Source organism: Alligator mississippiensis, chromosome 1 (assembly GCF_030867095.1).
Source record: "Alligator mississippiensis isolate rAllMis1 chromosome 1, rAllMis1, whole genome shotgun sequence".
In the NCBI taxonomy this organism is placed as follows: domain Eukaryota; kingdom Metazoa; phylum Chordata; order Crocodylia; family Alligatoridae; genus Alligator; species Alligator mississippiensis.
Window position 1 is genome coordinate 233,696,831 of NC_081824.1, and position 20,820 is coordinate 233,717,650.

The following is a 20,820-nucleotide window of genomic DNA, read 5'->3' on the forward strand; positions in this document are numbered from 1 at the left end:
TGTGGTCAATGATGACCCCCAAGTCTCTTTCTTGCATAGTGCTAGCCAACATAGCACTGCCGAGCCTATAAGGAGGCTGCGGGTTTTTCTTCCCAAGGTGGAGAACCTTGCATTTATCAGCATTGAACACCATCAGTTTCTCGTCCTCCCACTTGCTGAGCCTGTCCAGGTCAGCCTGGATCACCTGCCTGTCTTCTGGTGTGGATGCTTTTCCCCAAAGTTTGATGTCATCAGCGAACCTGGCCAGTCCACTTCTGACTCCAGTGTCCACATCATTAATGAAGATGTTGAACAGTATGGGTCCAAGGACAGAGCCTTGGGGGACCCCACTGGTCACAGGACACCACGATGAGTGACTTCCATCAATTACTACCCTCTGGGTCCGACCACGGAGCCAGTTTCCCAGCCAGTGGATCGTGGAGGACCCAAGGCGACAATTGGCCAGTTTCTCTAAGAGGTGATTATGGGAAACCAGGTCAAAGGCTTTTTTGAAGTCAAGATATATGACATCAATCTCTTCTCCCTTGTCCAGGTGATAGGTCACCTGGTCGTAGAAGGAAATGAGATTGGTCAAGCAAGACCTACCCGCAACAAACCCGTGCTGGCTATCCCTTAAGATGTTGGCGTCGGCCAGTCCATTAAGGATGGCCTCTTTAATAAACTTTTCTAAGATCTTCCCCGGGATAGAAGTCAGGCTAATGGGCCTATAGTTAGCCGGATCCACTTTCCTCCCTTTCTTGAAGATAGGCAGCACATTGGCGTTCTTCCAGTCTTCGGGCACTACACCAGAGCACCAAGAGTTTTCAAAGATCCGCGCTAGAGGCTGGGCTATGATGCTCGCCAGCTCCTTGAGTACCCTGGGGTGAAGATTGTCAGGGCCGGCTGACTTGAAGGTATCCAGCTTCTCAAGATGTTCCTTCATGAAGTCAGCATCAATGGAGGGCAGGGGATCACCCTCACCCGGACTTCCCTGTCCCGTAGAGGGCACGGGCGTCCCATGGGACTGATGAAAGACCGATGCAAAGTACCTATTTAATAGGTTGGCTTTTTCCTGGATGTCAGTTGTCAGTTGCCCCATCTGGTTCAGCAGGGGTCCAACGTTGCCCCTGCTTTTCCTCTGGCTCCCCACATATCTGAAAAAGGACTTTTTGTTGTCCTTGATGCTCAAAGCTAGTTGGAGTTCAGTTGCCTTTCCTGGTCTGCTCCCTACAGGACCGGACCAGTGCAGAATAATCCTCCTTGGAGGTGACTCCCATCCTCCATCCTTTGTAGGCCTTTCTTTTTAGCCTCAGGAGGTCTGCTAGGTCCCTGGAGAGCCAGGGGGGCTGCTGTGCCCTCTTGCTGCCTTTCCTCCGAGATGGAATAGACATAGTTTGTGCATTGAGGATCGCTCCCTTGAGGAGCAACCACTCTTCTTGAACTCACCTTTCTCCGTGGTCATGGTCCCTTAGGGCGTCATTGACAAGCCTCCTGAGCTTGTCAAAGTCGGCTTTCCTGAAGTCAAGGACTTCCGTGTTGCTGACTGACTTGCCAGCTTTTCAGCGGATGGTGAAGGTGATCAGCTCATGATCGCTGTCACCCAGCTTCCCATCGATCACTAGGTCGCCGACTAGGTCATCCCCAGTAGCCAGCACCAGGTCGAGCACCGCTTTGCCTCTCATTGGCCCATAGACTTCTTGAGTCAAGTAGAGGTCATCCACACATGAGAGGAAGCTTTGCGACCGCTCAGATTTTGCTGAGCGATCCTCCCACGAGATGTCCGGGTAATTGAAGTCACCCATGACAACCATGGTCCTGGAGCATGCGGCCTCAGCCAGTTCCCGGGCAAACTCCTGGTCAAGCTCAGGACTTTGGGTGGGAGGTCTGTAGTAGACTCCCACCATTGTGTCCCCTGTGCTGTGTTCCCCATGGATTTTAACCCAGAGGGTCTCCAGCCATCCACCCCGGTCACCAATATCGGCTTGCAGGGACATGTAGCTTTCCTTAACATAGAGAGCTACACCCCCGCCCCTTTTCTCCACACGATCCCTCCTGTACAGGGAAGAGGTCCCTTCCAGTCCCTAACATCTATGAATCTAGGCAATGAATAGTTTTGAGCAGAGCTGAGATGCCACACATTGAAACAGCCTCAGAATTCTCCACACCCAGGTTCTAGCTCCTAACTCTGATATCTACCAGGCTCATGCCTTCCCCTGCTAACTAGTAGCTCAGTTCCTCTCCGCAGCTCCCAGCCTACCAATTCTGTGGAGTTGGCTAGCCTGGGGAAAATCCTCTCACCCAGAATTCCAGGACAAGGACAAGTTAGATGAAAGCAATGTCAGATTCCTTGTCTGGTGGAGGAGAATGGGAGAGGCCTGGGCTGAGTGAGAGAGGGTATCGTAGCTTGGAGTTCCTACATGCTGTAGACCTCGTACTGTGTAGGAATTGCTAACTGGCCTGGGGGTGGGTGAGACTGGTCTCTCTGTTCCTCTGACTGGCTAGTCCTCATTGGGGAATATGAAGAAAGAATTCTCCAGCCCTAAGTCTTGCACAGCAGCAGCACAGCATAAACCAGCATGGAGGATTCCATCCCTTACAACCCCACAGGCATCTTCTGGCTGGAAGCCAGCTACTTGGGCCCTTCTTGTGGCAGGGTATAACTGATCATTATGATCAATGTGTTTCTCAGTTTAAAAGATAGCTCAGCAAAGCTGCTTTGTGAACATGATGGGGTTGAGGTACAAGGCTGTTTATGACGCATCTGATTTTTTTTCTTTTTCCTTGCAGCTATAGAGCTTATAACAGGGAGGTCTGTCCCTTTAACAGGGAACAGTCATCCCTGTTGAAAGACCACAGCTTCAGGGTATTTAGATAATGAGGGAGTGTCCTCCTGGAGGTTGAACACCTCTGGGCAAAGAGTAGAAAGGCAGCAAACAGTAAGGGAACAGTTTGGAAATATAAGGCAAGCTGTGAACAGAACAAGCTTGCTACCAAGCAAGGGCCAGGCTGCTGTGCTGGGGCCAAAGCCAAAGGGCTCCCTCCCAGTTTATACAACATGGCAGAAGGGTTTAATTTTATTTGTTTATATGTTTGTTTGTTTGCTATGCAAATGCTGTGTTTTATTTGGAAGGACTGACTGAAGAGGTGCTCAGGGAGCAGAAACTAGCAGGCTAGGCAACCTACTTACAGAGCTGTAATATTCACCTTCCCCCAGCCATTAGACCAGTCACCCAGAAATGTGATTAATATGTTTTCCAGCATCTCTGGTGGAAACTCCAGGGAAGTTCCTTGAACAGTATAGCCATACAAAAAAGACATTCATTTTTGTAGGTAAGTAACATCAGAAAATACTTCCCATTTTGTCACTTTTTCCCCAGACAATATCTTTCAACCACCAAAGCATAAGGAAGGAAGGATTATTTAAATGTTATTTGTCCAAACTGCTGTCGGACTTGGGGTCCTCACAGTTTTCATCACAGGCTACTCCGCTAGCTGTACGATTACAGTCGTTTGGAGGCAGCTGTATGAGAATTGGAAGGGGCCCAAGCCAAAGAGTCCTTTACAGCAGTGGTTCCCAAACTGTGGGTTGTGACCCCAAATGGGGGTCACAGAAACAGTGGATGGGGTTGCGAGAAATAAAATCACTTTAATCCAGGGGCGGGCAAAATATGGCCTGCAGGCCAGATCTGGTCCACCAGGCAATTTCCTCTGGCTCACAGGCTCCCACCAACTAATTGTAGCCCCTGCCCAGCCCACTTGCCTTGCTCCCATCCTCGTGCACATTTCCATGGCCTGGCCCAGCCAGCACGCACTTTCTGAGTGGGACTGCTCCTGCCACTGGGGGACCTGCTTGGCTTTCCTGGCATCTGGCTCACTCTGGGCACCAGGTAGGGAAGTAGTGGGGGCAAGCGGAGGGGGAGCTGCAGTTGGGCGGGGCAGGGATCAAGGGGCTGGGGCTGATGACAATGCAGAGCCCATGCCAAGGGGAGCAGAGAGACAGTGGAGCTTGGGTGGGCAGAGTGTGGGTATGATGAAGGGTGCAGGGTGTGGGGACACCTCACACATTCCCCCTCATGGCACACAATCCCCGCCAGCAGCAGCAGGTGATGGACACTCGGGGTGCTCATGCCCCATGCAGACAATGCTGCCCAGCAGTGTGCAACTCCAGCCAGCGTTGCACGTAGTGCTTCCCTCCACTTCCAGCAGGGTCCCAGGACCTGTATGGAAGGGGGTGGGGAAGGCAGCCAGCTCCATCACATGGGGCTTCCCCTGGTTCTGCCCAAGTGCCAGGAGCTGCACATGTGCCACATGAAGCCCTGGGAGACAGATGTGGACCAGCCTGGCTGCACTCCTTGCCACCACGTGCAGTGCTAGCTAAAGTTGAGTGCTGCCAGGCAGCAGTACCTGTGCAGGCCATGAGCACACTAAGTACCTGCCACCTGCTGCTGCTGCCAGTAGCATGGGCTGTGTGCCATGGGGGGGGGAGTGTGTAGGGGGTCCCCACACCCCCATCCTCCCTCACACCCCACAAACCCCACACACCCACACCCTGCCCCCGCAACCCCCCACATATATACCCCCCCACAACATGCCCTGTTGCCCTGTGCCGCCATGGCCACCAAGGTGAGCCCAGCCACAGCAGCAGTGTGGAGTTGTGCCTTGGACTTCTGCCAGGTGGGCAGGGGGCACCTAACCTTGGCAACCACAGAGGCATGGCACTCCCATGCTGGGTCCTGCCCGCTTGGCCTGAGAGCCCCTGGGGGGAGTGCAGCAGGACGGGGAGCCCCAAGCCCACTGTGGACAGCCTGCATACTCCCTCCTGATGAGCTCTGTTCTAGGCGTGCCACCCGCAGGCAGTGGGGGGGAGGGGGGACAGCTGTGCTCTGCCTCAGCCACAGGAGCTGCCACCTCCCACTGGTGTCAGCCAGGGCTCGGGTGCTACTGGGGGGTGGTAGGGACTGCAGGTGCTGGCCCCGAGGCATCTGGGGGGATGGGGGGAATGCAGGTTGGGAGTTAGGGACCATGCTGAGGAAATAGGGTCATGCTGAGGAAATGGGATAAAAAATGCGGTCATTCTGAGGAAAAGTTTGGGAAGCACTGCTTTACAGGGTTGCTGGAGCCAGGGTCAGGGGCTGACCTCTCGGCAACAAATCACGCTATGTTCCGATTATTCTGGTTGTGCGAGGAGAGAGCTTGCTCTGTACTGTGAGGGATGAACTATCCCCGTTTCATAACTCACCCTCTGTTCTGCACTTGTCATATCTTTTATTTATCAAACCTGTTGGCCCTGCCACTGCAGAACTTGCAGCCCAAAGACTGTATTAAATTGGCTCGTCAATCACCTGGTTGCCAACCACAGTCTTGCCATGGAAGAGAACAGGAGGAAATGGACAGAAGTCTTGCCAAACTTTCTAGAAATTGCATTCCCAGTTAATCACAGCCCTTAATCACATGGCTAATTTTAAACACCTGACCAATGCCAATGGGACCACTCACATTTTTAATGTGTTCTCCACAAATGAGGGGCTTCTAAAATTGAGCCAAAATGAGCTCAGGGGTCTTTCTATTTGTATTGATTCTTGTTACTGTCATTCACCTCTTTCAATCAGTAGAGCTTTACATCCTGCTAAAGAACTGGCTTGCTATTTTAATAGAGCTTGTCCCTTTAAAAAAAATGAAATATTATTTTGCCTCTTGATATATAATAATATCAGTGATTATTGCTTTGTGACACAAAAACCTACTCAAATGCTTGCCATTTCATTGGGAAGAATACGTTTTGTGTTGTTTAGTAAGGATTATTGTGTGATATATTTTATTGGATCAATTTCATGGTTGGAATCAGCTTAGACAAGCTTTTGAATGCGAGGCATTCTTTGCCATTTTAGCCCCAGTGTCTTCAATATGAAACGACGGTGCTCATTTTCATGTGTGTGATGTTTAGTTCCATAGCACTGCATGAGTACACAAAGCAGGTTGTTATTTAAGCCTTGCTCGGGGCATTAGGATTTTCTTTTTCCTCCTCATTTGGTCTAATTTTTCCACTTACTGTGTTGTTCTCCTTATTCGTGGCTAAGAGGTGCAAAAATGATGGGTTTGATCTTCAGATGGTATAGGATGTGTTTTTGTTCACTTCCCTACTGTTACAGCATCTTACTCCCTCTGAGGACCTAGCCCACTCTTTTTTCAACCAAAGTGGCCATGTAGAAGCTTTCCCAAATTGACCAAAATGAGTGTTCCACCAAAAAAAAAAGGGAAGAAAGGAAGGAAGGAAATGGACTTGGCCTCAGGCCCTATTCTCAGGGACAGTGGAAGCTGCCAAGGTGGGAGAAGGATCCATGTTAGTAATCTGTCTCTGCCTCCCGTGTTTGTTTTGGGCCCTGGCAGTATGAATGAATGTATCTTTTGATGCTTGGCTATGGAATGAGAGAGATTTGTAATGCACAGTTATGAATGACTGTTGATTAGGGAAGTTTTTTGTTTTTACTTTTAAACAAATAGTGTCTGAAATACAGTGTATGAGAGTAGAGACATATGATGTGACTTTGAATTAAACAGGATAACAGGCCTTGTGGCTATAGGAGATGCAGCAGATGCAAAATATCTTGATTTTTACAAGGTTTTAGACACTGCTTCACATGACATGCTCACAGGCAAGTTAGAGATACAGTCTACATGAAACAACAAACAGGTACACAGCTGGTTGGAAAACTGTTCTTGAAGAGGAGATATCACTGCCAGGAAGGAATTATTTCCCCTCCTGTTGCTGTAGGTGTTAGGGTTTTATTTCACTTAACTCAAAAGTATTGGGTAATGGCTGCAACCAAAGCTGGGAATTTTGACTGGGGTGTGCCACTGCTCCTACTAAGACCATAACAGAGGTTCCCGTTCAGAGGGACTTACTAGATGCCTCCAAAAAGTGACTCAAAACCTGGAGGCTGAGTAGGAAGCTACTTTGTGTCAGTCAGTGGGGAACACTGAGCACTGGGGGTGGTTATGACCTGGAACAAAAGTACCTGACTGAGGATGCATGTTAAGCGCCTTCATTGACTCAGGATCCAGAATACCAGTTCCTCTACTAAGGGCAAGTTCCCAAACATGGCACTGATGTCCACCTTGGCACCATGGTCTAGTCATTAGAGTGTTTATTTGGGAAGTGAGAGATTTAAGTTCTAGGCTCTCCATTAACTGAAGAGACTCTGACCCACCTTTCCTATCTGCCAGAAGAGTGCCTGGCTTACTGGGGCTGTGGAAGAGTGAGAACAGTGGCATAGAATCATAGAAGATTAGGGTTAGAGGGGACCTCAGAAGATCATCTAATCCAGTCCCCTGCTCAGAGTAGGACCGTCCCTAACTAGATCATCAAAGCTTTGTATGGCCAGGTCTTAAAAACCTCCAAGGATGGAGATTCCACCACCTCTCTGGGTAACTTGTTCCAGTGTTTTACTACCCTCCTACTGAGAAAGTTTTCCTAATATCCAACCTAAACTTCTCTTGCTACAACTGCAGACCATTACTCCTTGTTCTGTCATCTGCCACCACTGAGAACAATCTAGCACCATCCTCTGTGGAACCACCCTTCAGGTAGTTCAAGGCTGATATTAAATCCCCTTTCAATCTCCTCTTCTCTAGACTAAATAAGCCCAGCTCCCTCAGTCTTTCCTCATAAGTCATATCCCCCAGCCCCCTCACCATTTTTGTTGCCCTCCGCTGGACCCTCTCCAATTTGTCCTCATCCTTTCTGTAGTGGGGAGCCCAAAACTGAACACAGTACTCCACATGTGGCCTCATCAGTGCTGAATGGAGGGGAAGAATCACTTCCCTTGACCTGCTGGCAACACTCCTACCGATGCAGCCCCAGTATGCCATTAGCCTTCTTTGCAACAAGAGTGTACTGTTGGCTCATATTCAGCTTATTGTCCACGGTAACCACCAGGTCCTTTTCTTCAGAGCTACTGCCCAGCCAGTTAGCCTTCATGAGATTCCTTTTGGCCCAATCCTCCAATTTGTCTAGGTCACTCTGAATTCTAGCCCTACCCTCCAGCATATCTACTACCCCCCCAGCTTGGTGTCACCTGCAAACTTGTTGAGGGTGTGCTCCATCCTATCTTATAGGTCATTGATAAAGACATTGAACAAAACTGGCCCCAGGACCGACCCCTGAAGCACTCCACTTGATATCGGCTGCCAACTAGACCTCAAGCCATTGATTAGTACTCTCTGAGCCTGATGCTCTGGCCAGTTTTCTATCCACCTTGCAGTCCATTTATCCAGCCCATATTTCCTTAGGTTGCCTGCGAGAATGTTGTGGGAGATCGTATCAAAAGCCTTGCTAAAATCAAGGTATATCATCACATCCATCAGTCTTCCCGAATCCACACAGCCAGTCACCTTGTCATAGAAGGCAATCAGGTTGGTCAGGCATGACTTGCCCCTTAGTGAATCCCTGCTGACTGTTCCTAATCACCTTCTTCTCCTCCAAGTGCTTTGAGATGGATTCCTTGAGAATCTGCTCCATGATTTTTCTGGGGACTGAGGTGAGGCTGACAGGTTTGTAGTTCTGTGGATCCTCCTTTTTGCCTTTCTTAAATATGTGCACTATGTTTGCCCTTTTCCAATTATCTGGGACCTCTCCTGTTAGCCATGAGTTTTCAAAGATAATTGCCAGTGGCTCTGCAGTCACATCAGCCAACTCTTTCAGCACCCTCAGGTGCATCCCGTCCAGCCCCATATGTCCAGCTTTTCCAAATAGTCCCTAACCTGTTCTTTCATCACTATTGGCTGCTCACCTCCTCCCGAAACTATGCTGCCAGGTGCAGTAGTCTTGGACCTGACCTTGCCTGTGAAGACTAATGCAAAAAAGGCACTGAGCACTTCAGCCTTTTCTGCATCCTCTCTCACAAGTTTGCCTGCCCTATTCAGTAAAGGACCCACAGGGTAGAGGGGGTGTAGGTATAAGTTTGTGGGTATGTGGGGTGTGGGGGAGGGTGTGTGTGGGATTTGTGGGGGAGTGGATAGGTGTCAGGGTGGACATGGATTTTGTGGGGGGGTGGATAGGTGTCAGAGTGGGCATGGGTTTTGTGGGGGGGCTGTGAGTGTGTGGGGGGAGGGTGGCAGGGGAGGATGGTGACGTGTGGAGGGGGAGGGTTTGCCCACAGCCGCCACCCTCCCGCCAGCAGCAGGCAGAGCCCCCAACAGCACTCCTTCAAGCCCAGGCTCTGCACTCCTGACCCACCAGCATGGCCCCGTGCTCCCACTCACTGCCACTTGCCCCCCATCTGCCACCACTGCCCTTCTCCTGCCACTTCCCCCTTCTTCTCCCCTCCGGCCACTCTGGCACCACATCCCAGCTGCTCCTGTGGTCCTAGCACTGAAGCTGGGAACCACATGATGCCAGAGTTCTAGCGCCAGCCCCAGGACACCGGCACAGGCCCTGCACATTCACCCAGCTGCTGCTGTGGTCTGCACACCTTCTTGCTGCCCCTTCCTGCCCCCCCACCTGCCACAGCCATTTTCCTGCTCCCCTACCCCACCCACCAGCCAGCCTCCAGCATTACATGGTTCCTGGCTGCAGTGTCTGGACTGCAGGAGCTGGCCTAGCTGGCCCTGAGGACTGGGGCAATTGCCCACAGTCCTTCCCTGCCTCTTCCCCCTGCTTCTTATCTGTATTTCCCTCGGCGTGGGGAGGCAAGAACAGTCCCAGGCCAGAAGCCTCCAGAAGCCCCTGCTAGACAGAGGCTTCCAGCTAGGGCTTGAGTGGGGCTAGGCTGGCCTTGCTGCTCTAGCTGCTTAATCCTGCCAGCATTCCCCCTGGGGCCTCTCATCTTTGATAGGCAGCCAGGGGCAGATAAATATAAATTTTCTAAATTTTTTAGTGGCACTGCCGGCCGGATAGGATGGTCTGGTGGGCTGGATGCAGCCCACGGGCCCTATTTTGCCTTCCCCTGAATTACATCATCATTCCTGGACTGTGAGGACTTCCAGTTCTTCCTGCTTGTTTCCCAGGCTCCATGCATTCGTGTACAGACACCTGAGGTAACTAATTGATTGCCTTGCCTTCCCTGTCACCCCCTCCTGCTTGTTCTTCCTCCAGGTCTCCTGCTTCCCCAGTTACCTGAGGGCTTTGGTCTCCATCCCCCAGCAAACCTAGTTTAAAGCCCTGCTCACTAGGTTAGCGAGCCTGTTTGCAAAGATGCTCTTCCCACTCCTCCTGTTAACACTGGGCTACTGTGCAGCCGACAGAGCAATATTCACAGGGCCAGAAGGAAAGCAAGCAAGAAGAAGCCTGACTCTGTGGCCTAGTGGTAGGGGAACTCAGCTGAGGGGGAAGGAGTTTTGGGAGGGTTTTTTTTTACAGTTTTAAAAAGCAGCAGTAGCCATCACAGCAGGACTAGAACCCAAGACTCCCTCCTTCCCCACTGACCACTCTCACCACAAAACTATGGCATCCTGCTCTTGTTCTGCTAATTCTTACTTGTCCTTTAAATATTGCATTCTTCATCTGTACAGTGATCCACAAGATGGGAGAGAGAGAAACCCCCCACAACACACACACACACACACACACACACACACACACACACACACACACACACACACACACACACACACACACACACACACCCCCCATTCTTATGTTTAACTGTTTTCCTTTTCACTTGGGTCAGTTTTTAAATTAAAAAAGAAAGTCTATCATGAAACAAAAAGCTGAAACGTGTTGTTCCAGTGGTGTCAAAATGTAGCATTTCAGCATGTCTGAAACAAAACATTTCACTCAGAAAATGCTGAAGGGGAATATTTCAACCTTAGACCTTAGAAATACAGCACTCAGAGAAAGAGGTCACCTTTGTGCTCTAGCATAGACACAAGCAAGCCTGCTGGGTGCTTGTGGAAAACAGATCTAAGATTGAGATCTGTCAGGGATCTTCCTGGCAGATTTCTTCATCGTATAAAGAGCCTAACCTAGAGCCCATTCATTTGAATAGGATATATTCTAATCACATCAGTAGATTTTTCGATCAGGCCCCTTACAAAAACTGACCGGACTTAATTAAGGTGCTGTTACAGGTTACCTTTGCAACACTGTAAATCTGTGGATTGTTAGGCCTTCATAAAGTTCAAACAGTTTCAAAGCAGTCACAGGTTAGGGCTTAATGCCATCTCAGATCTACACAACTTTAATCCCAGATTGGCCTCATCAGCCTCTTTGGACCCACAGATAAAACAGTCATGGAAGACAGACATCCTCGACTGCGACGGATTGCCGAAGAAGAAGATTAGAGAGCCCAGTAAACAGAGGGACAGGAGCCAGGACTCTATCTCTCCTCTGCAGTGGGAGAGGATGGGGAGGGTGGCATATAACTCAGAGGTGGAGAAACCACTGTGTGGCTTCCCTTACTCAGCATCCAGCAGGAGCTATGAGTGGAAGGCAAAAGTCTTACGGAAAAAAGAAAAAATGAAGCAGGGATGAGAAGTAAAGAGAAAGGAGTGAAAAAAGAATTTAAAGAAGGACCAGAATCTTGCACATTTCACTGAACTGGATTACATCAGGGGAAGTTGGGTTAGCACCCACACCAGTGCAGAGCTATGACCTAGTAGGCTTGCTGCCTGCTGCACCAGGCCAGGAGTTTGCTTAACACGCACACCAAGGCACAGCTGAGACCCAGCAAGCTTGCTGCATGGGTTGGGTAAGGGGGTGCTAACAGAACCATTTCCAATGAATAGCAGTTTAGTTTAATGAGTTTAAATTAATTTAGTTTAAATGACTGCCATGGGGGAGGGGAAACTGAGCCAGAGTGCAATGGCCAGCAGTGTTGGGGAGAAACAGTGTGGGTGGGGAAGGAGACGGTTTCCCACTGCTAACAACCAGTTGCCCACGATTTAAACCAGGCTCTGCTCATTAGCAGTTAATTGGCTGTTTAACTGCTATCCTCACATCAACAGCCAGCTAGTCAAGTGCCCAGGCATGCTAGAGCAAGCAGCAAACTGGTGAAATGCACCTGGGTGCTCAAAGAGGTCAGGGTGTGCTGGGGTCACACTCCCTGGGGGACAGGAAGGGGTGCTTCCTTCAGGCCAGCACCACCCCCCGGGGCAGTAGAATTCAGGAGAGTTGAAACTTTGCCCACAGAGCAAAGGAGTAGGAAGGGTTAGGAATGGTGCATCCTGGGATCCTGAGGGAATGAACATAGAGCATTTTATCTCCCTAGAGCAGACTAACAGTACCCTGAAGCAACCTGGGGAAAACAGGTCAAAGATAACCCTTGCTTGAATTGGCATAACTTTTAAAGTATAGAGGGTACTTAGCTTGTGTTAATGCCCTTTAACGGGTTAGTGCTCCCATTTTAAATGCCTTTGTGGCCCTTCAAAGGTAACTTGTGTAATATCACCCTTACATAGACCCAATTGGCCACTAGGCTTTGACTTCCAATGTTTCTCACATCACTCTGGATAACAGAGTCCCAGGATTAAAAATATTTCAGTGGAGCATGCTGAGGAAGGAGCAACTGTCCTCAGAGCTTTCTGTAGGTGTCTTGACTTGTTAGGCATAACATTTACACACTAGGCTTAACAGCAGAAGTGCATGCTAGTCTCTCTGTGAGCCTGATTAAACATTCATTGAGTGGAAACATTCGCTTTGACTTCTGTTGGCTTTGAATCAGATATTACAGCCAAGATGTCCCAGAGCAATAAGTAAACTTGTGTGCTTACTCTGAGACCCTTGGAAGGGTTACAGTTTTCAGCGAGTGCCTTGCAACCTTATTTTTTCAAGTCCTTTCTGGTGTACCCTAATCCAGGCTCGCAAAACAGGCTGCATTTGAAGTCATGGCCTGTGCCTTCCTATACCTGGCAAGATATAGTCACATTCCCTGCAGTCTCCTCAGACAGTCAGTATTGCTCAATTGAGCTTTAGGGGGGTTGGCTCAGTAGGTAAATCTCTTTATGGGAGTTGTTTGTGTCACTGTTTTAATAATTGTTTTCCTCCTTCCCTGCTACCACCTTCCCTGTATTTTTATTAACATGTATCATTTGACATTGTTTCCACTTTAAACATTTATGAGGCATTATGCTTTAAAAATTAGGTTGATGAATCAAAAGAGACAGTTCCCCTAATAAAGTCATTGCAGTAAAGGCCAGGAGCCTTTTTGTCAGCTTTGTGATTTGTCATTTGGCTGTTGTAAATTGCTCTGAGGAGCATGATTATAAAAAGTGACCAAAAATAGATGTAGCAGGAACCAGTTAGAAAACTAAACGAAGATGGAGAAGTGTCAAGACACAGCACATGTACACTGGGACATAGAATTAGAGCAGTTAAGAATGCCCCAACTGCCCACATGCTGCATTTAAGTGATAAAACCCAAGGAGATGGTGGCAAGGGCACCAGGGTTCCAGTACCTGCTCCCAAAGTTCTTTCTGCCTTTTGTCCAGTGGCAGTCTGTAGCAGGACTTGGCCCCAGGGGCAGCCGTGACACCCCCGGGTTGCCTTGTAACTCCTGCCCTGCTCCAGCTCTCTGGGTACCCTCCCTCTTTTGCCCCTTCGCCTACCACACCTTGCTGGTATTATTTTATTGGGAGAAAGGGAGGCTGTCCTAGAGCGAGCCTTTGTCTATTAGTCATCAGTGGGTTCCTCTCAAACCTTGCTGATCCCCAACCTGCCCCCAAACACTAGATGGGCCCTCCTGGCCTGTCCATGGCTCCCAAGGCACTTGTTGCCTTAAGGGCTATTTGCAGCCTCCAACCTCCCCTATAGCCATGGCTATGCCTCACAGATGTTACCATTCAATCATTCTAGTGCGTACCTTGCCCCCAAGACAATATCAGGTCTCCTCAGGCCTCCATGTCCTTGTTAAGGCCTCAGCCTTCCCAGACTCCAGCCCTATCCTCTAGCAGGGCCCTTTAGCCTAGGCCTACTGTGCCACACCTGACTTCTAGGCTCCAGCCCTTGTCTTGCCCCTCATGGGCTCTGCCTTCACCCTTCTTGGGCTTTGCCCATCTCAGGATTTGAGCCCCTAGCCCTGGTCTCACCCTTCTTAGGCTTTGCCCTTAACCCTCCTGGCTTCAGGCTTTCTTTAGTTCACCCTTCTTGGCCTGTGAGCTGCTATAACAGATTCTACCCTCTTAGGCTGTGAGCCTCTAGACCTGGTTCCCCCCACTCAGGCTCTGGCCCTTAGCCCTCCCAGCTTCAAGCTGCCTCTGCCACCAAGCTTTGGCCCTTTTGGCATCTGCCTGCCCATGCTGTAAGCCCATTCCCTGGCAGGGCTCAAAACACTGTGCCTTGCTGGCAATATGGCTGCCTATAAACATGTTTGGAGGTGGGGGGATGGGGGCATTTTAATTACAGCAGCCACTCTAATGGCTCACCGTCACATGTATTAAGTCTAACCCCCACCCCCATTTCAAAATGCCCACAGGGACATTTTAACTAAAACTTAATTGACAAGGTTTAGATAAGACACCAATGTGACCATTTTGAAATGCAGGGGGGCTTAATACATGTGATGGTAAGCCGATTAATCAAGTCTGCTCTGATGCATTCTAATTAGAATGCAAACAAGGATGTCTATAGGCAGCCTTTGTGACCTCCTCCTCCTCCTCCTCCCCTCGTAGTTACCTGTGATCCACCAATAGGAACAAGAACACAAACACAAATCTACTGGCTAGCTAACAAAAATCTCCCCACACTGGGTCACACTTCCCTGCAAACTAGAACCCCTTTACTTGCACTGCCTAGGGCAGCTTCAGCACCCATCACTCCCTTTCCGTCAGCCATCTTGCCCACGAGATTTTCTCCCTGCCACCTGCAGAGCCCAACTGTCTGCCAGTTCTCAGGCACTGGCTTTTTGTGCCCATAAAGCCCCGCCTCTTCCTGTCAGGTGGTTCTCCAACCACCCACAGGGGTTTCCATTTAAGCCTGATGGCTAGCCTGCCCTTCTCTGTTGTAGCTTAACTGAGCTGCTTGTAGATCCTTCCCCTGGGCAGTTTGCTGCTTGCAGCTGGCTTCTGGGATCATTGTTCCTCCAAGAGTAGCTCCTCTTCTGGCTGATACTGCCTGCTTAATTCATCACAACTGGCCCCTGTTCAGCTGCCAGGGCCACCCAGCAAGCTCTGCTTGCAGCAGCATCCCTTACAGAAACAAGAGCCTCTGGCTCCCTGTTACACTGTCTAATGTAAATGCGCAGACATCCTGAGAACAGGGACTGAGCCAGGTCTCCTCACCCCTTCCAGCTGAATTACATAACCACTAAACTACAGTCAGGCTCTCTCCTGCATACTCTTTTTGGCCTTGTGACTCCTGGGGCTTGTCTATGCCATGGCACCAGCACATCCTGAGGAACATAGGGCAAGGAATGCCTGCCCCACCCAATCTCACAAGCACACTTCACCTGTGGAAATTAATGGATATGCTTCTGACTCATCCCCAGCACTCAGCCTTGAGCTCTTGGTTTCCAGTGGGCCTGAAACTGGCTGTTGGGGATAACCTCAGATCAGGAAATGTCTGGCTCTGGAGTACGTCAGTGAACTCAGATGGGTAGGTCATACTCATCTCCATGCTTCCCAGGTCCAACTATTGTAATGGTATAGACAAACCCTGGATTGCCCCTGGGCCCAGTTTCAACAGTAAGAGGAGGAATGTTGATACCACCCAGCCTATTCTGTAGTCTGGTGGCTCTCCTGGTAGATGACAAGATCTGAGATTGAGATCCCTAGGGCTGAAGAAGGCCTAGAACCTAGGTCTCCTGATACATCGGTCAGCTATTATACAAGGGGTGCGTACCAGCCCCATGGCCTTCTCCAGCCATGTTTTTCAGTGAGAGTGACCACAGGTGATGCATTTGTACTGAACTCAGTTCTCTCAGTGCGTGTTCAGTCTGCTCTGAGTACACTAGCAGAGTGAGCCTTTCCAGGGACTGTGGCAGAGTTCATGCATCATCCAACATTTATTTTGGATCATGTCAGTGCTAGGCACTTACCTGTTCAGACTGGGGCACTTTCAGGCATGCATGGACACCTACGTGTAGGTGCCTAGGGACCTTGGAGGTCTAAAATGTAGGTGCCAGGTTAGATGCCTCAGAAGGTTTGTGGCTCAGTTCCATCTGAGTCCTGTTTAAGGGCTAAGTTTACTGACCTGGCCCTAGCCTGGGGTGTGTGTGGTTGAGATATGTGAATAACAGAGATTTTGGTTCACAGCTGAACTTCAAATACACACACACATATATCTATACCATATTTGGTGGCACTCTTTTTTTCCCAAAACCCAGCATTTGGAAATTGCAATGTGCATTATATTCAAGAAATATGGTGAGATGAGTAAAATCTGTGTCAGACTCACAGGTAGCAGAATGAGCAGACTCAACTCTCTAGTTGCTGTTACTCAGCTACTTATTACAAGGAAAGATCTTTTTTAATTCATTTTGTTTTCAAAAGCAAGGGACATATTATAATGCAGGGTGTGTTGTATGTGAAAAAATACTATGTGTGTGTGTGTGTATATATATACACACACACACATATGCATATATATAGTTTTGAACTGAACAAAGTGTTTCATTCAAGCTAAAAACAAAATGTTACAGTTGAAGGGCAGTATTTTGCTTTTTTATTAAATAAAAGTTATGGTAGTATAAAAGTAATATTTTAACTGTGATGGTTCAGAAATTATGTGAGAGGCAAGGATGATAGTAGCTTTTATTGGGCTAGCTATAAAGCTGCTATAGCTATAAAGCTACAAGCTGCTCTCTGCTTTTCTTCACTATGCTGTGCCTGGCTCCCTGTGATCAGAGACCTGAAGAAGAATGTCCTTCATTCAAAAGCTTGTCTAACTATATCCCAACTACATAGTTGCTTCAATAAAATATATTACTCCAAGAAATCCTTGCCCCTGACAAAAAAGTTATGCAAATTTCAAAACAAAACATTGTTTTTATAAAGAAAAGTAGTGTTTCATTATGAAACAATCAACATTTTAAAAAGTAACTTTTTCCATTTTTTCCAGGATTTTGTTGTTTTGGGGGTTTTTTGGCCATTCAACCTGAATGTCCAAGTAGTATTGGTCAACCTTCATCTATATTGGTCTCCAAATAAATATTTGACTGAACAGCGTGGCCCAGCTTTTACTACCAGGGCAGTTATGCCTTCTGCGATAGACCACTCACTAGTAAGAGAGACCAATGTAACATAAGCCCTCTTCCTTGTTCCAGTCCATTATAGTAAACATGTTAACAATAAAAATATTCCAGCTGTTGGGCTCAACCATGACAAATTAATGAGACATTTCAGATTTCAGCAGACATTTGATTTGTTCTGAGCCTGGTTCTGATACTTGTGTAGACTGGAGCCAGTTGGGTGTCAGGCCCTTGTAGGTTTTCCATAACAGCCCTTCTGCTCTGCCTTGTTTTCTCCTAGAATTCACTCAGGTGGGGATCCCTGAATCTGTAAGGCAGGCCTGTGGGGACACATGCATCTTAGAAACTAGATGCCTTTTTATTAAATCAAATGTGCCTTGTCTCTAGAGGGGGAGGGTGCGCTTTCTTGTGACCTGTGAATTAGTATTAATGTCTAAAACATTTTTTTTAGGATTAAACAAACTACTGGAGTAATTTAAGCATATGGACCCAAGTCTGTGATCATATCTCAGTGGTTGAGTTGCCCAAATTTTCACCTGTCACTGTTTTATGACATCTCCTAGGAAGGTGTTTCAGCTAAAACCAAGTGCATGAAGTCAGATCTTGGGCAAAATAGATACATTTTTGTTGTTGTTTCTCTTGCAGACAAACAAAGCAGTTGCCAAGGGAGACTTCCATCAAGCCAGCTCCAGCTCCCGACGAGCGCTCTTCCTGGCCGTGCTGTCAATCACCATTGGGACTGGCATATACGTGGGCGTAGCCGTGGCTCTGATCGCCTACCTGTCCAAAAATAATCACTTATGAGCCTCAAAAACAAGCGAGAGCTAGCCGTACAGCTCCTTCTAGTGCAGAAACCCACAGAGGCTCAGATTGTGCCATCTTCCCAAATGACCAGAGGGACCTGAACCCTGGGGCTAGCTACTGGGGAGATGGGCCTATGTGTCCTGTGTCCTTTTTCATTCTTTGCAATGCACAAGGCCTGCTTATTTCCATGCCCCTTTTCTTCTGACCCTTTTCTTCTCTTTTTTCTTTTCTTTTCTTTTTTGCAACCCAGTGTTTACAAGAAGCCAGCAAACGTAGGCCTTTTCTGAAGACCCTTCAGAGCAATCCAGAACTTTGTGACTACCACTGGTTTGTTCTTGGCTTGCTCATTAACACATTAGTCTGCACTGCACTGAACTGTAGGGAAGCCTAAACAGCTACTGGTTCTCAGAAAGAGCAATACAAACCTAGAAAGAAGCATATATTTTCTTTTGAATGTGAGGGCTCAATGGCTAAAGGGTGGGATGGAGGCCTCAGTGAAGAATGGTATCGTCTAATCTCACATTCAGTAGATTGCTGCAGGAGAGGAAAACAGATTGATTTTCCTGTCTTGATTTTGGTTTAAAATTTAAATACTTGGGAACCAGCAGTGCGTGATAGCTGAGTTTCACGCACGAACAAGCTCTGCAAACTGAACGTGAAGCGGGCATAGCATGGGATCTATTGTAAAATTAATACGTCAATTCAGCTGCTACTTGATGATGTTTCTCTCCTGAGGCACATAACTCATTCAGGCCACTTCCCTCCTCCTGGGAAGAACCTGTCCAGCAGCTAAATACACGAAACCTGCAAAAATATTTCATGGCAAAGCATGGAGTCAACAAAGGGCAGGAATGCATCATGCCCCTCCGAGGTGTGGACTCGGACCCAGAGCAGCGCATGAGAACACTCGAATTCCCACCTCATGGCACCAGTGCTCATTCATAGACCACAGACTCTCAGCCTAGGCATGGAGATAACACTTGACATTATCTCACTGTGCTGTCCACCTGATAACCAATTTAACTGGTATGTTGTAAAGGAATTGAGCATTGTCCTTATTTCACTGACTGGAACAATAAGCTTATTTTATTTATTACACCCCCTGACACACTGCTTTTCCTTTCTTTTATTTATTACTTTTTTTACAGGCCCATCATGCCTTCAAAGGATTCGATTTATCAGACACAGGTAACAGTGTTAAGAAATGGATTGTTGCGATAGGCCTTTTAATATTAATTCACATGGTTTTATCCGTGCCACTCATTTATCTAAGAATGTCATTTGGGATCATTTGTTCCAATTATTCTGTAGTTCTTATCTGATTTTTTCTTTCTTTCTTTGTTGCTTTTTTTTTTTTTTTTTTTTTGGAGTTGGGGTGGACAAACACATCCAAAACTATTTTTCTGCTAGTTATACCGTTTATTAAAACACATAGCATACAGCTGATGATGCAAGTTGTTGTGCTTTCTTTGGACTTCCTCAGATGAATGCACAATATTACATAAATGGTGTAGCATTAGCCTAGCTGGGAACAGACTCCCAAGATCCTGAATTTGCCCAGTAAGAAACGATAATGCCATACTGCATATTAGGGCCTGACCCAACACCCTCCGGAAGCTTACGGTCTTGTTCCCATTTGACTCACTGGGCTTTGGATCAGGATAGAAGAGGGAACGACTTCTTGTGTGCCCGTCTAGCCTGTAGTCATTGTTCTGCTAATTCCACTGTCAGTCAGGAGCAGATAAATGCTATCCAGCACTATAAGTAGACAGCTAGTTTCTGGGCACAATCATTTTTTAGAGCTAAACTTTTCAGAAAGAGACAGGAATCAAACTGGTTTTTCCTGTTTCATGAAAATCAGTCCAACTGGTGGAGCATGTAGCTCCACCTGACCCCCAGCTGCCATGGCAGAGCCTCTCTCCTCAAATCAAAGGTGAAAGCATGGCCTATCCACCTCACTTCCCCCTGGAAATAGTGATGCAGGGGTACGGAGGGGAGGGTCTTCCTTTTAAGGAGCAGCCGAATGATAGTCCTCCCAAATGTCCTAGCAACAAGGATGTATCTGCTTGATGCAGTTCACCTTTCTCCAAGGCTAAGTTTCAGGCTGTGTTTAGACTCACGCACAGACATTTGGGAGGTTAAACTGGGTTCAAAATGGATGCCCAATTTAAACTTAGCTCATTTCAGTGTCCACCTTACACCTACAAACCGGGTCTCAGTGACCAGCAATCAGCCTAAACCTGTAACTGAGCAGAAGTTCCATGCACACAAACTGGTCTAAAAATTGCAGAACCCAGTTTAAGATAAACCTGGATCTATGTAGTATCAGACTCATTTGATTTAAGTCAAATCAATGCATGGAACTTCTGTCCGCTTCCCCAGCACAGCCCTGGGGCTGGGGAAACTCAGCCACTGACCTCAGCCCTGGGACTGTTCTTTTCACTCCCCCGTTCCCCTGCACTGATCTATTTCTTGCGCCCCCAGCCCTTTGCTCCACCCAGAGCCATTGCTCTCGACCTCCATCCCAGAAGCTGTTCCAGATACAGTCACTTTTATCAGTGTTCACTGCTGCTGCAGCCGTATAAGTAAGTCCCAGTGCAGGGAGGAAGAGTGGAAGGAATGGGGGTGTAGGTTCACTAATGGGGACCTCGTTCCACCTCAGTTCACCCACATGTCGTGCATGCCTCCCCCTCACTCCATCCACAGGTCGCACCTGCTCTCCACATCCTACTCGCCGGTCATGCCTGCCTCCCCAAACCTCATGGGTCGTGCCTGCCCTCCCACCCCACCTGCGAGTCACATCTGCCCCAACACTCCACCTGTGGGTCATGCCTGACCCCCTACCTGTCATGGGTCGCATCTACCCCCCTACCCCACTCACAGGTTGTGCCTGTTCCCCCCACCCCATCTGTGGGTT

General features: G+C 48.3%; 1 protein-coding gene across 2 annotated transcripts in view; it reads left to right on the top strand.

The window, feature by feature from the left end:
* Window positions 1-19,349, top strand: part of SYNDIG1 (synapse differentiation inducing 1) — a 175,371-nt gene extending 156,022 nt beyond the window's left edge. Inside the window, exon 5 of one of the 2 annotated variants that reach the window (XR_009458941.1) lies at window positions 17,745-17,833. Coding sequence is in view for 1 of the 2 variants with exons in the window: in XM_059720261.1 (XP_059576244.1) it covers window positions 17,745-17,903 (159 nt within the window). In the remaining variant the exon portion in view is untranslated. Of the gene's footprint in view, window positions 1-17,744 lie in introns of both variants that reach the window. The other variant, XM_059720261.1, reaches the window with a different exon arrangement.
* Window positions 19,350-20,820: the final 1,471 nt, after the last annotated feature.